Raw genomic sequence first — 16433 nt, 5'->3', positions numbered from 1 at the left:
TACTAGCCGTCCTTTTTCAAAAATAGCATTACGTGGCTTTCCACAGACTTTAGAACGGCGAATTCGTGCGTTTGAAATTCAAAAATCAATCCCTAGGTCGGAAAATCCCAGGACCAAATATTTCGACCCAACGATGATGTTCACAAGTTGACGACCTTTATCTGTATCCTTCCGTATTAAGACCTTCAAACTCATATGAATCAAACATTTAATTTCCATAAACTACTAATGAATATATTGGACATTCTCCTTAATTTTACGAATTGGCTGACAACGTTGCTCGTAAAAATGGTCAGTTTATTTTCGGCCTTGACACAGGAGCGCGCGGGAGGGAAGGATAACGTCCCCTGCCTGCTAAACGGTCACATATCAAAAAAAGCTTTTTTCTCAAACATGCAATGAAATATTGTCTTTACGTTCCTTAAAATGGGCTGGGAAGTATCGCTTTTTGGGCGCAACAACTCGAGAGGACTGTAAAGGGATTTCATATTATTTTTAGGCCTAGGCCTGCAAAGTAACTTTTTTTTATAAAATATTGTCCTTTAGAGCATTTTTTTTTATTTCATTGTATGTTTGAGAAAAGCACTATACATGCCTCGGCGTGAAAACGGATTCCCGGCCTCGTATCCCTATCCCCATATTATACCCACTTGGCCGGAAATCCTCATTTTCCCGGCCTCTGATGTAATGTACTATTTCGAGAAGTCGTGTCAGTTTTTTCTCGTTGGGATAATCATGTTATATTTGGGCTTGGATTGTCCCTCAAAATATACTGCTTCCATCTAGTGTTACATTATGACATTTAATTTTTATTAATATAGGAAATGTGTGTATGGGATAATTGTAATATGGGTCACATTTTCCTATATGAGTTCAAAAAAAGTTTCTCAAAAGTTTGTGCAATACGGCCACAATTTAAAAATACTTATATAGAAAGGTGGGCTAACGTAGCTACCAAGTGGATGCCGACGAAGAAACATGGGCCGGGCAGGCCCAGGCTAAGATGGTGAAACGATCTTGACGCCTTTCTGAAGAACTGGCCGGAGAAAACGGAGAATCGGGAGTCATGGAGAGCCAGAGGATAGGCCTTTGCCCAGCAGAAGGACACTCAAATTTTAATACGCTAAAAAAAATATTATGACGGGACATTTGGATTTGTTGCTGTATTGCAGGATTTAAAGAAATTGTCAATTTTTGTGAAGATATATTTCCATATGTATGGTTTATTTTGACGACCAGTCTGGCGCAGTCGGTAGTGACCCTGTCTGCTGCGCCGCGGTCCCGGGTTCGAATCTCGGTAAGGACATTTATTTGTGTGATGAGCACAGATATTTGTTCCTGAGTCATGGATGTTTTCTATGTATATAAGTATTTATATATTATATATATCGTTGTCTGAGTACCCACAACACAAGCCTTCTTGAGCTTACCGTGGGCCTCAGTCAATCTGTGTAAGAATGTCCTATAATATTTATTTATTTATTTATATGCATCTTCCAGGCTTTAAAGTAGACTTTTTTATTATTTCCGAATTAAGGTCGTAATTTGATTGATTCTGAACCTCAAAAATCAAAAATTTTGATATGTGACCGTTTAGCAGACACGGGACGATAATATTTAAGTATTCGTCGTTTTCGGAAGGTGGGTGGCATCAAACAATAGGTACTTGAGTCGAATTTGTGAGCTATTTGTAATTTGAGGATCATAATCATGTTGATTGAAGACCATGTCCAATTTTATTGTTTTGTTATTAACTCGATGATGTTAATGAAGAGATGGATTTATTTTAAGAAGTTGCACGACTGGTGTTGTTGCACTTTGTAGTATTTTCTTTATGAAGTCTTATGGAGTCTGGAGCAAAGACTATATAGCCACCGCTATTCCTGGGGCCCATTTCTCGAAGCTACAAGTTACAATTTACAAGTGGTTGTCAATGTCTAAATATGACAAGTTGGAAAGAGACTTCCGCTTGTACCTTGTAACTTTCAGTTTTGAGAAATGGGCCCCTGGACTTGCTATTCTTGACTTGTCCATAAGAGTACAACTTAGGAACATCTCGGACAATTGGCGATTAAATATATGAAAGAGTCGCGTTACTAGCACACATTCTAAGCTCGTGTAGGTGAACGCGTACTTGCTTGTATGAGTGAGATGTGACAGGTTGACTGTTTACGTTGTTGACAGGCGGTAACTGTGAGATAACCGAGAGCGGTTGGGGGGCACTTTCAGCGGGGAGCGGGAGTGGGCATACTGTACGATAGTACTCTTTATACTGTGACTTCGGTAGCAAAAAGACTAATTAAAAAAGTGGCAAGATCGTACGTCCCGCTTTCTCACATATAATGGGGTGTCCCAGAAGTAAAGAGACAAATTTATTTTCAAGTTTTTTAATATAAAGTAAACATCAAAGGTAACAATTTTCGTTGAAAATAATAACAAAAGTAATTAAATTATTATATTTATATTAAATTTGCGTTGGCAACACCTTTGTAAGCAATTTTTCTTAAATTTTTTGAGGCCCGCCGCATTACGGCTGTTCCTGATTTTGCAGCCACTTCTTTGGACAATTTGGTCCATATTTGCTTGAAAGCTTTTATGGATTTAGGTTTCTCTGGTCGTTTCTTGTACTCCCTTTTGCACAGGGACCAAAACATTTCGATACCGCGAGCTTGTGGTACATTCGGAGCGTTTTTTTCTTTACGTACAAAGTCGATGTTTTCGCACTCTAAGTACCGAGTAACATCAGTAGCGTAGTGACACGTCGCCATGTCCGGCCAAAAGATAACCTTATCCCTGAAATGATGCTTGTCTATAAAAGGTATCAACCGTTTAATAATGCATTCGTTCAGATACACTTTTGCGTTCATGGAGGCTGACGAAATGTATGGCTCGGAGACATTGCCAAATTGGTCTATAGCTTGCCACACTAAATATTTTGCGAAAAATTTGGCTTTTGCTGCAATTTTTTGGTCGTAAGCCACATCTTTACGACTGGTACAATGGAAATACTGCTTTCCAGGAACATCGTTGGGATCCACCGGAACATAAGTTTCATCGTCAATAACGAGTACTTTGCTTAGCTGACTGTTGTAAACTCTTCGGCACCCTCGTTTTGCACGTTGCTCTTGGTCCTTTATGTATTTAGGAGCTGATTGTTTTACATATGCTTTCAAACCTAGATCATTCTTCTTTATTCTGGCGACAGACGACTTAGGTATTTTTAATTTATCAGCTGCCACTCTGACGGACGTCGAAGGAGTCTTGTCAAAAATCGATTTAACCCGATTTATATTACGAGGTACCGCCACTGTCCTATTTCTTCCCTTCTTCTTCTTCTTGTGCCATGTCCTCATCGGACGTCGGCGACCATCTCTCGGAACTTATTCCTGTCCTGTGCTATTCTGCTCAGAATGGCAGCGTTCTCATTACTAGTCCAGCTTTTAATATTATTCATCCAGGTTAGCTTCCTTCCTCCTCTACTTCTCTTGCCCTCTATTTTGCCTTCTATTATTTTCCTTAAAAATTGATATTTATTGTTCCTGTATATATGTCCAAAATAAGAAATTTTTCTTTTTTTTACTGTTTGTAAAAGTTCTAATTTTTTCTTCATTCTTTGTAGAACTTCTACATTGGTTATTCGATCTCTCCATGATATTTTCAGCATTCTTCGGTAGAGCCACATTTCAAAAGCATTTATTTTTGCCTCTATCTTTCGGTTTATGGTCCAGCTTTCGACCCCATACAAAAATACAGATAGCACGTAACATTTAACCATTCTCCATCGAAGTTTCAGGTTTATGTCCTTATTGGTGAACAGTTTGTTCATTTTCATGAATGTGCTTCTTGCCATCTCCATTCTTATACGTATCTCTTTCTGTGGATCCCAGTTTTCGTTAAGATAGCTTCCTAAATATTTGTAATGTTTGACTCTTTCAAGTGGTTGGCCGTTAATAGACAGTGTGGTCGGACCTTCTGATGAACTTGTGTTCTTTCTCATTATCATATACTTGGTCTTCGTTATGTTCATTTTTAAGCCGTAATCTTCCACGACAGTATTTAAGCGGTTTAAAAGAGTTTGAAGTTCTTGAAGGGAGTGAGCTAAGATAACGGTATCATCGGCGTATCGGAGGTTATTAACCACTGTACCGTTCACTTTGATACCAGTTTCAACGCCATCGAAAGCTTCTTGAAATATAGTTTCAGAGTACAGATTAAATAATAGTGGTGACAGGATACACCCCTGTCTCACTCCTTTACGTATTTTGATATCATCAGTGCCATATGGTCCGATTTTAATGTGTGCTGACTGGTTCCAGTACAGGTTTCTGATAATTCTTTGGTCTTTGCTGTCTATTTCGGTCTTATTGAGTATATGCATTAGTTTTTCGTGTTTTACGTTGTCGAATGCTTTCTCAAAATCTATAAAACATGCATACACTTCATTGTTATGTTCTAGACTGTTCTGCACTAGCACTTGAACTGCTACTAGGGCTTCTCGTGTTCCTAAACCATTTCTGAATCCAAATTGGTTGTCTGATATAGTTTTATCAATTTTATTATAAATTCTCATATGAATCACTTTTAGAAATACTTTAAGGGCGTGACTCATCAGGCTTATGAAAAATGAAAATGAAATGAAATGAAAATGAAAATGAAATATTTATTTTTCAAGTAGGCATATTACAATGCGCATATGAACGTCAAATAAAGCTACGCCGGCTCTAACCCTACGCCTCAGCCTCGAGAAGATTTCAGTCCCCCCTCAGTTGGGAGGGGGGTATCCACTATGGGACCGGCAAGAAACTCGGCGGGCAACTTCTTTTCAAAACATTACATCTTATAATTAACATGCATTAAATAACAACATACAATTTAACATGCAAAAGTATTCATCAAAGAATATGAACAGACTAGGTACTCTATGGAAATCAATTTCAATAAATTATATTATTGATTAATAATACGTCGTTCTTCTTCAGAGAAAACATATCAAATTGTCATAGAAGAAAAAGATAATATGAATCTCAATATCATTAAATATGTAATTTACCTACACAACATAAAATATAAAATATTTGATGTGCTTTCTTATCTGAACTGTGTCCTCTATACATAATACAATTATTTTAATTGCTATTCGTTTTTTGTAGTTTCTGGTTCGGGCCATGCATGTTTGTCTGTCAAATAGTCCTCGACTCTGTAATAAGCCTTTAACATCAATGATTTTTTTAAGTAGTTCTTAAGAGCTGGGAGGGGTAATCTCAAAGCAGTGTCAGGTAACTTATTATAAAAATGAATGCATTGCCCAACAAATGACTTCTGTACTTTACGGACACGAAACTTCTTTATGGCAAGCTTATTTTTGTTTCTAGTGTTATAATTATGGATATCAGAATTCTTAGTGAAACAGTCTAAATTCTTAACAACATAAATTATACTATCATAAATGTATTGGGAAGCTACAGTTAAGATATTAATTTCTTTGAAGAGTTCTCTTACTGATTCACGTGTTCCTAAGTTGTAAATAGAACGAATGGCTCTCTTTTGTAATACAAAGATAGTCTGTATGTCAGCTGCTTTGCCCCAAACCAGAATACCGTATGACATTACACTGTGAAAATAACTATGATACACTAGGCGAGCTGTCTCAACATTAGTCAGTTGCCTGATTCTCCTAACGGCGTATGCGGCTGAACTTAATTTGCTTGCTAGTTTCTTTATATGAGGACTCCATTGTAGATTTTTGTCCAATGTTAAACCAAGAAACAGTGTTGTATCTACCATCTCTAAGCATTCATCATTCAAAAGTATTTTTGTATCGATTGGTTTAACATTCGGCAGAGAAAATCGAATACATTTGGTTTTCTTAGAATTAAGAAGTAAATTGTTGACAGTAAACCACTGCAGTACATCAGCTAACGTGCTATTAATTACATTGTAATCCGTAGATTTTCGGTCAACATTAAAAAGCAGTGATGTATCATCAGCAAAAAGTACTATTTCACAAAAGTTTTTCACTATACATGGCAAATCATTTATATAAACCAAAAACAGGAATGGACCTAAAATTGAGCCTTGTGGCACTCCTAATTGGACTACAGTCCCGCTAGAGCGAGTTTTGTTAACAACTACTGTTTGTGTTCTATTGCTAAGGTAAGAAGACATAAAGTTTAGGGCATTTATAGACAAACCATAGTGTTCTAATTTCAAAATGAGCGTTCCATGATCCACACAATCAAAGGCTTTTGAAAGATCACAAAATATGCCAATTGCATCACAAGAATTTTCCCAAAAATTATATATATGTTTAATGAGTACCGAAGCAGCATCGGTCGTGGAACGGCCCCTTGTGAAACCGAACTGTTTGCTTGTAAGTAATCTATGTCTGTTGAAGTGTCCCAGTAGATCATTTAACATTAGCTTCTCAAAGACTTTACTTAGTACAGGAAGTATTGATATGGGACGGAAATTGGTTATATCACTCGAATCACCCGATTTAAAAAGCGGTATGACTTTGCTACATTTCATAAGATCTGGAAAGGTGCCTTGTGAAATTGAAATATTATATATTACGGCCAAGTAAGGTGCTATTATATCTATGACATGACTAATTACTTTAACTGATGTTCCCCATAAGTCTTCCGTTTTCTTTAAATTGAGTGACTTGAATGTTTTAACAATATTTACAGAGTCTACTTGACTAAATTCAAATGAATTATTACATTTCTTAACATTAGCACAAAGTAATGAATGGGCTTGAGCCGCAGAAGAATGTAAACATTTTGTGGTGTTAACGGCTATGTTTGAGAAATAATCTTCGAATGCCGAGGCAACATCGCTGTTCGACACTATTTGTTGATTATCTGATACAATGTTGACTTGACAATCGCGTGATTTACATTTACCAGCTTCTTTATTTATAATACTCCAAGTTGTTTTCACTTTGTTGTCCGACACTTTCAATTTAGAACTAATAAAGTTTTTCTTGGCAGTTAAACACACTTTCTTGAAGATTCTTGAGTAGTTTCTTACATAGTCCAGGAATTCTGAATTCTTGTTCAGCTCTCTCTCACCATAAAGTTCATAAAGTCTTTTTCTACTTTTGTGAATACCTACAGTAGCCCATTCACTAAACTTTGTTTTAACTTTTGACCCACTAATAGATTTCATTTTGAAATTGTTATTAAATTGATTAAGAATTACATTGAAAACATCTTGATACAAATGATTACAGTCATAATGCGAAAATGGTATTATAGACAAACTATGTAGAATTTCATTTTTGAATGATTCCAAGCGAGATCCAGTAATGGGTCTATATGTTATTGTTTGTGGAGTATCATGAATAACGTTTAAGAAAGCTGCCCTTTGGCCGCTGTGATCGGAATGAAAACAGTTAAATAATTTCTTATCTATACATTCACAGTTACAAAAAATATTATCTAGGCATGTTGCACTAGTCACACCTACCCGGGTAGGTTCAAGAAATAAATTAAATAAATTAAATGATTTAAACAAACAGAACATTTTAACAGTATTACTAGATGACTCGAGCAAGTTAACATTAAAATCTCCACATACAATAACATGTTTTTGGCCCTTGCATACTAAATTCAGAACATTTTCCATTGAAGATTCAAATATGCTGAAGTCAGCTGATGGTGGTCTATAAACACATACAATAATATATCTGTCTAATTCAACACATGAAATTTCTATAGTTCTTTCTATGGAATATTTTACAACATCTTTGCGCTCTTTACACTTCATACAATTTTTAACAATAATAAGGGAGCCACCATGAGCAGCAGATTTTCTGGCAAAAAAACTAGCTAATTTAAAATTAACATAATCAAATATCAACTGTTCTTGTTTCAACCAATGTTCAGTAATACACATAACTTCAACATTATTACTATCTAAAAATAATCCTACTTCTAATTCTTTGCTGGAAAAACCCTGAATATTCTGGTGAACAACGTTCATATTCAGGTGTTTTTCCGCTGTCTTACAATCTAGTTTAAATGAGGCATGGGGTCCTTGGCTTTGTCAGCTGACTGAGACTTATATATAACACTATTACATCTATTTGGCTCAATATTGAAGGCCAATAACTCCACTAAATATACAAATAATTTCTTTGGCAAAAATACCTTCCGTGGAGCTAGCATGAAGCGCTCAATGAATTTATTTAAGTCAAAGAAATGGTACTTTTTATTAACAGCTATGGCATGGTACATTAAAGAATTATAGTAAGCTATCTTACAATTATAGTCATATGATACATTTTCTGCATAAGGTAGTGCACATAATATAATTTTCCCCACACCAGATTTTTCAATAACATTTAGTGTGGACATCAATTTATCTATGCTAAGCTTATCTACATTAAGACTATTTCCTAATAAAATTACTAATGTAGTACTGCTATCATAACATCCCTTTGAAATAAGGTCACATAAATGAGACAAAGTAATGTTTTGATAACAGTAATTTGTCACTTGTTGCTCTAACTGGTAGCTTAATAATGGGCCCATTCCTAACCCAATCTGATCTGAAAAAACAACAGTCTTACTGACTGCTCTAGGGGCTGTTTAACTACTGCCGCATGCCTAGTTGTGTCGTGGGCCACATCGGCTTGAATAATCTTTGCTGGTGGCATTTGGCCACAATTACAATGTTTTCCATTTAATAATGCCTTACACCGCTCCTCCAAATCTCTATTTTCTAGCAGCAATGTATTAAAAGCCTGTATGTGCTCCTCAACTTGTTTTTTAGTAGTCTCATACATGGTGGATACTGCCAAAAGCTCATCTTTCAGCCTGTTAATGTCGGCATTTAATTTCAGAAAATTTGATTCCTTGACTTCCAGCTCTGAATGACAGTCTTGAACCCTATTTTTCATAACTGTTAATGTATGTTTTAATTTACTATATTTTTTAATACATGCCTGGCCTTTGATCAGCTTTTGGGTTCTCCTAATATACCTATTAATCTTAATGTACTTTTTTAACTTACTACTACTATTAAAGAATACTATGTGTTTGGAGTCCCTACTCAATTGTGTTTCACCGCTTACCAACTCTTGGTACACATTCTGTAACTGCGAAGCATCATAGTGCTCCCGCTCTTTCCTAAACAAATTAAGTTCCTCATTAGCCGCACCCAGTTCTTCTTCTAACTGTGTGATGCGGGCCAAGGCCACTTCATGTGTCGAAGCGCACTGGTTGAAGGTGTCTATTGTGCCTTGCAAACGGTCCACTTCTCCGCGGGCATCAGTCAGCTGCACATCATTGTCCGCCAGCTCCCTTTTCAATTCTGAGTTTTTGTTGATTACTTTCTGGAGCTCCACTTCGCTTTCCTCCCTTTCCTCCAACAACTGCTTCGACAAGGCCCTCTTATGAGCCTGTGGTCACCGCATGTTTTGGCATTTGCCTTTTTAGGCAGCGGAAGGAATGAGGATTTTAACCAATCGTCTGGTAATATTCCTTTATCATAAATTTTGTTATACATTTTAACTAATAACTTTAAATTGTCATCATTTAATAATTTAAACATTTCTACATATATTCCATCTGGGCCAACAGCTTTTCCATCTTTCATAGTTCTTATTGCTTTTTCAATTTCTATTTGGAGTATTGGTGGTCCCTCCACGTTGAGTTCAGCTTCCCCGGCGTTTGTATCCAAATCTGCTCTATCATCTTCGAACAGTTGCTCAATATACAGTTCCCATGTTTTACATTGTTTTTCGTTATCGATTACAAGTTTGTTATGAGAATTTGTTAATTTACCAATTATTTGTTTCTTATTTGTTTTGGTAAGTTCTTTTATTTTCTTGTGTAAGTTGAAGTTGTCCCTTTTTTCTTGAAGTTTTTCTATTTGCTCACAATCTTCATTTAAACACCTATCCCTAGTTTCTCTGATTTTAGTTCGGATAACATTATTTATTTCTTTATATTTATTTTTATCAATTCCTTTAAATTGTCTTCTTTGTTCCATGAGATCAAGGATTTCGGTTGTAATCCATTCTAACCTTTTCTCTCTTTTCTTGAAACCCAGACATTTTTCTGATGTTGTTACTATTACTTTTTTAATTTTATTCCAGTTACTTTCTATATTCTCTTCGTTTATGTTGTCTGTGGTAGCTCGAATCTCTTTATTTAACATATTTATAGTTTCCATCCTTATATCCATACTTTTTAATTTTCTAATATCAATTTTCTTGTGCCTCTCTGGTTTACTTAGTAATTTTAATTTTAGGTTTAGTTTTGCTACTAGAAGATTATGGTCCGAACCAATATCAGCGCCAGGGTAAGTTTTCACGTTAACTATTGAGTTTCTATAGCGTGCTTGTATCATTATATAGTCGATTTGATTTCTGACAACATGTTCGGCTGTGTCTCGGGGAGATGTCCACGTGTATAATCGTCTGGGTGGGTGTTGATACCAGGTGTTTGTTATTATTAAGTCCTTTTCGACGCAGAATTGTAGTAATCTATCGCCCCTTTCGTTTCTTTCGCCAAGCCCATAGTCTCCTACTGTTTTTCCTACGGCTCCTCTACCAATCTTGGCATTCATATCGCCTAGTATAATGATCATGTCTTGTGAATTGATGCTCTGTATTAGCTCTTCTACTTCTTTATAAAATGATTCGATTTTGTCATTTGTGCTTCGAGCTGTAGGCGCATATACCTGAAGAACACTTAAATTAAAGGGTTTAGCATTGAACTGCAACAGCATACATCTATCCGAGTATGGAACAAAATTGGTTACGAACTTTGACATTTCCTTCTTAATCAACATTCCGACACCGTAATGGTGGTTCTTTTCTGCTGCTGGCTTTCCAGAGTAGTATAGCGTTACGTCATCCTTATTTACTATGCCATTGTCAGACCATTTGATCTCACTTAGTCCCAGAATACTCAACTGGAGTCTTTTCATTTCCTGAATGGTATTCTCTAGTTTTCCTGTCTTGATAAGGCTCCTTACATTCCAGGTGCCTATTAGTAGCGGTTTATTCTTCTTTCTTCTTGATAATGGCATGGCTTCTGTGATCGCATATTCTTCTCCGGTTACAAATTTTACATCGGGAGACCCGGTATTCTCCCGACGCCGGGCGCTAGCCGGATCGCTGGGCATAATCTTTCTGCTGGGTGTACTGTTCATGTTTGTGTTGTAAGTCCGAGGTGGTGTTCTTAGGGCATTTGGTATGCAGTAGCGCCCCAAGTCTTTCTGCACTTGCTCCTTTTTGAGGGTATTTGATCCCCAAGGCTGGCTAGGCCTCTTCTGGCCGGTTGCCCGGCTAGGATAGTGGTTATACCGCCACTTACTCGGTCGCCAGAGCCCCGTTCGTTATCTAGCAGGGAGCACCACGGCAACCGATTGGTTGCCGCCGCCATCCGGCGCGTGCAGGTGGGGTTGACATTTGGGTCGGATAAGATGTTATTACCGTTCTCCCCTTACTCCCCACCCATTTCTTCCCCCCCTCCCATTTCTTCCCGGAATCTTCTTAAAACTAGTCTCAGCCGTTTGTTCGTAACGTCTTATAATTCTATATATACTAGTTCGCCTAGCACCTTCTTGAAGAAAGTGGTTTACTGTATCTTTTTTATTATGAGATTCGTAAAATAGAATAACTCTGTTAGCAAATACTTCATATTCTTGACGCTTCATTTTGAAAAAATATTCCGCAATAATGAAATTCCCGCTTTAAATGACAGATAACAAAAACATAGACGTCATGACACCTAAACCTTTTTTTCTTTCTTATAAAATTTTCGGCCAGTAAGATTTTTAAAAATGTCTCTTTACTTCTGGGACACCCTTTATTTATTTGAAATACAATGATGCCACTAGGCACTATTTAATTTCTACCGTTTTTTGCAGACTGCACATTCGCGGATCCAGGGGGGTGTCATGGGGGTCATGACCCCCCCCCTGGAGCCTAGGTTGGCCATCCAAATAGACCACGTGCCACCCTCTGGGGCCTGGGCCTTTACCACGTGACCCCCCCCCCCCCCCTGGGCACGAAGCTGGATCCGCGCTTGAGACTGCAGGCCCCGTAGCCGAATGGCATTTCTCCGACGCCAAACGAAAACGAAACATAGTCCGGCTCTGTCGCATCAATACGCAAGAGCGATAGGGATAGATATCTACTATCGTTTCGTTTCGTGAGCGTTTGTGCCATTCGGCTAGGCACCCTGGGTGGCTAGCCGAATGGCACAATCGCTCACGAAACACTCACGAAACGAAGCGCTAGTAGATATCTATCTCTATCGCGCTTGCGTATTGGCGCGACAGAGCCAGCGGCGTATCGCTTTCGTTTGACGTCGGAGAAATGCCATTCGGCTACGGGGCCTGGGGTGTTTGTGACAATCAGCGTCACCCTTTCACACGCATTACCTATAAAGAGAGGGCCTAGTACTGTTTTATTCCTAATGTATTTTTAACCCCCGACGCAACAACGACGGGGTGTTGTTATAGATAGATATTTTAGGTATATACTTTCATCTCTTTACAATATTTCTTATTCAATCAATTATGTGTTATCGTGATCTGATCTGGTTCCGGCAGAATATCAGTGCTGCTGCCTCAGGGCGTAGCGTAATACTGAGCCGTAACCCTTTTGTCTTGTTGCGACGCGCACAGTATCATAGTACGCTATTGGTAAAAATCTGTGTAATTTCCTGTTTTCCAATTTGCTTATTATGTATTCTAATTCTTTTTTGTAAATTATTTCTTTTGTGTATTCTGTGTGTATTTTGACAAACAAATAAACGTATATCTATCTTATTATGTGTATTTTGTCTTGCCTGTGTTCACGAATAAATGTTTATTCTATTCTGTTCTATTCTATTCTATAAGTTTGACGTGTCTGTATGTCTTTTTTACTGTCTGTCTGTCTGTCTGTCTGCCTGTCTGTCTGTGTGTGTGTGTCTGTCTGTGGCATCGTAGTTCTCGAAGGGATGAACCGATTTAGATTTAGTTTCTTTTTTGTTCGAAAGCTGAATAGTCGGGAGTGTTTTTAGTCATGGTTCATGAAAATCGGTCTACTATGTCGGAGTTGTTTTCAAATTTTTAATTTTGTGTTTAGGTTATATTATATTTATAAGTGCAATAAACTATACATATTTATATTACACGATCACATTATTTTACACGTGCGTCCTATCACTCCTATCTATTTATATCCTAAACAGTAATATAATATCTAAAATATCTAAATGCTCAGATCGGAGAACTTAATTTTCAAAAAGTCTAAATTATTCGAATATTTTATGAGAAAAATTTTAAAGTCATTCACACGGATCCACGAGTTACATCACAGTATACCAAATTGATAAATCTGCATACTAATAAACTATCAAAAGTCAAGGTTATAGCTACTTAATTATACATTTTGGTTTTACCTTTACTCATAGGCTCAAGATGTCAATAATCATACTAACTCGCCACCTAAACTATCCATACTTATATTATAAATGTGAAAGTGTTTGTGTTTGTTTTTCCGTCTTTCGCTGCAAAACGGGGCGACGAATTGACGTGATTTTTTAAGCGGAGATAGTTGAAGGGATGGAGAGTGACATAGGCTACTTTTTGTCTCTTTCTAACGCGAGCGAAGCCGCGAGCAAGAGCTAGTTCTTAATAATCTAAGTTAGACTTTTGTTTTTATACATTCTGGAATAAAATGAAGGTTTTTTTAACCCCCGACACTAAAACGATGGGGTCTGTCTGTCTGATTGTCTGTCTGTCTCTCTGTCTGTCTGTCTGTCTGTGTGTGTGTCTATCTGTGGCATCGTAGCTCCTGAATAGATGAACCGATTTAGATTTAGTTTGTTTTTGTTTGAAAGCTGAGTTAGTCGGGAGTGTTCTTAGCCATGTTTCATGAAAATCGGTCCACTATTTCGGGGTTTTTTTCAAAATTTCAATTTTGATTTTGATGTACGTATGACGCTAAAACGCCAGAGTGGGTTTAGTGGGTAGAGCGTTCGTAATGCTTCCATTCCGTCAAAATAAAAGGCCATGATTTGTCACTGACAATATAGATCAAGAGCCCAGGCCCGCCAGACCTTCCTCAAATTCTCAAGGATGAAACTTTGGGACAATGTAGAGTTCACATCGGCGTTTAATGTGTGCATATTTTCTAGTTCGGCCCATCGGCCAATTTTTTGCTATCAAGTGATGAAGGTGAAAAAAAAAAGTGCTTACTTTCCTTAAATTCTCAAGGCTGATTTTTATATATGTGTTAGAGCACGTTGTTAGAAATTGGTTATCATCAATGCCAGACCGTTTCCGCCGGCCATAACTTTTACCAGACGCGACAAAGTTGGCAAAAAACGACTCTAACTTACCTCATTTTCTCAAGCCTGATTTTGATATATGATACGCAGGGACCTATAACTAGACCGTTTGTAAGCAGCCAGACCAATCGGATGGACCCAACCATCCGCCAGAACGACTTAAAGTTTCGATATGAGCATTAGTAGAATTGAAATATTCTGGGTCTATAAAAGCTAAGAACTTGAATTTTCTACATTAAGCTACGTGTATACTGTATATTGTATACTTGACGTAATAAGCGACTTTCAAAAATTTTACTTCTAAGGAAATAGAAAAATGAAAGTTTATATGTGGTGCAAGATTAATTTTAAGCTATGACTTTTATTTACACTGCGTAAGTACATGTGTATTTTATTATAAATATAATTTTTACCAGACGCGACAAAGTTGGCAAAAAACGACTCTAACTTACCTCATTTTCTCAAGCCTGATTTTGGTATATGATACGCAGGGACCTGTAACCAGACCGTTTGTAAGCAGCCAGACCAATCGGATGGACCCAACCATCCGCCAGACCGACTTAAAGTTTCGATATGAGCATTAGTAGAATTGAAATATTCTGGGTCTATAAAAGCTAAAAACTTGAATTTTCTACATTAAGATACGTGTATAAGCGACTTTCAAAAATTTTACTTCTAAGGAAATAAAAAAATGTAAGTTTATATGTGGTGCAAGACTAATTTTAAGCTATGAATTTTATTTACACTGCGTAACTACATGTGTATTTTATTATAAATAAAAGAAGAAAAGTAAATTAAACTTTTTTTTCGGTCGTCGAACAAGGTGGTTTATCATCAACCCCGTTATAACCCATGTCGGAGATCCTGAATTTTCAGACACGAATACATTTTTGGCATTCTTTAAATACATGTATGCCGTTATAAAAAGTTTAGAATACTTTACGTGTGTACACAACATATACACTTATACTTTCCACCTCATTTTAACTGAACTTATATAAATGCTTAAATAACTTTTGTAGTATGCGAGGGATTTGACATTATATGCAACATACACATAGTGCCTTTATACATAATGTGAGGTCCCTCGCCCACAAATTAAAAAGGATCGATCTTAAAATTAATTTTAAACCACCTTGTTCGACGACCGAAAAAAAGTTTAATTTACTTTTCTTATTTAAATTTATAATAAAATACACATGTACTTACGCAGTGTAAATAAAATTCATAGCTTAAAATTAATCTTGCACCACATATAAACTTTCATTTTTTTATTTCCTTAGAAGTAAAATTTTTGAAAGTCGCTTATTACGTCAAGTATACAATATACACGTAGCTTAATGTAGAAAATTCAAGTTTTTAGCTTTTATAGACCCGGAATATTTCAATTCTACTAATGCTCATATCGAAACTTTAAGTCGGTCTGGCGGATGGTTGGGTCCATCCGATTGGTCTGGCTGCTTACAAACGGTCTAGTTACAGGTCCCTGCGTATCATATATCAAAATCAGGCTTGAGAAAATGAGGTAAGTTAGAGTCGTTTTTTTCTAACTTTGTCGCGTCTGGTAAAAGTTATGGCCGGCGGAAACGGTCTGGCATTGATGATAACCAATTTCTAACAACGTGCTCTAACACATATATAAAAATCAGCCTTGAGAATTTAAGGAAAGTAAGCACATTTTTTTTTCACCTTCATCACTTGATAGCAAAAAATTGGCCGATGGGCCGAACTAGAAAATATGCACACATTAACCGCCGATATGAACTCTACATTGTCCCAAAGTTTCATCCTTGAGAATTTGAGGAAGGTCTGGCGGGCCTGGGCTCTGGGTCTAATACGGGCTCTACAGATCAGAAGCCCGGTATGGGGGTGACCTTTCTTTCAATTAGGGGCTTATTACTTTTTTAAGACTAGGGAGGTCAACATAACAGTCCCCAGTCGTATCCCTTGAGGTATAACACCTTAATGAGCATTCATTTCCACTATAAGGGTAGTTATTCTTATTCAGTTTCTAATGACGGTGGTTTTAAAAACCATATTTACAAAATGTTAATTTAATAATTTCTATTGCTTTGGGGTATTATTGACATTATATTATTGTATTTTTGCATGCCAAATTATTATAATTGACAA

The 16433-nt window shown here is 37.0% G+C and overlaps 1 protein-coding gene across 1 annotated transcript; it reads right to left on the bottom strand.

Annotated features, from left to right (window-relative positions):
• Window positions 1-3349: 3349 nt before the first annotated feature.
• LOC125225985 (craniofacial development protein 2-like) lies at window positions 3350-11166 on the bottom strand. The gene is made up of 4 exons (XM_048129799.1): window positions 10384-11166; window positions 9166-9406; window positions 4308-4419; window positions 3350-3539 (listed from the first exon to the last, which is right to left on the bottom strand). The coding sequence occupies exons 1-4, from the start codon at window positions 11164-11166 to the stop codon at window positions 3350-3352; spliced, it is 1326 nt and encodes a 441-aa protein (XP_047985756.1).
• Window positions 11167-16433: the final 5267 nt, after the last annotated feature.

Source organism: Leguminivora glycinivorella, chromosome 5 (genome assembly GCF_023078275.1).
Source record: "Leguminivora glycinivorella isolate SPB_JAAS2020 chromosome 5, LegGlyc_1.1, whole genome shotgun sequence".
Lineage (NCBI taxonomy): Eukaryota > Metazoa > Arthropoda > Insecta > Lepidoptera > Tortricidae > Leguminivora > Leguminivora glycinivorella.
This window is presented reverse-complemented; position numbering and strand designations above follow the sequence as displayed.

Bases quoted from the DNA above. Each gene is read 5' to 3' on its own strand.
- LOC125225985 (XM_048129799.1), bottom strand. From the start codon at position 11,166: ATGAACAGTACACCCAGCAGAAAGATTATGCCCAGCGATCCGGCTAGC. The intron at 9,407-10,383 runs GTCAGAAATCAA...CGGTGACCACAG, and splicing joins GAGACACAGCCGAACATGTT to GCTCATAAGAGGGCCTTGTC. The intron at 3,540-4,307 runs GTCAGCACACAT...ACATATATACAG, and splicing joins AGAAACCTGTACTGGAACCA to GAACAATAAATATCAATTTT.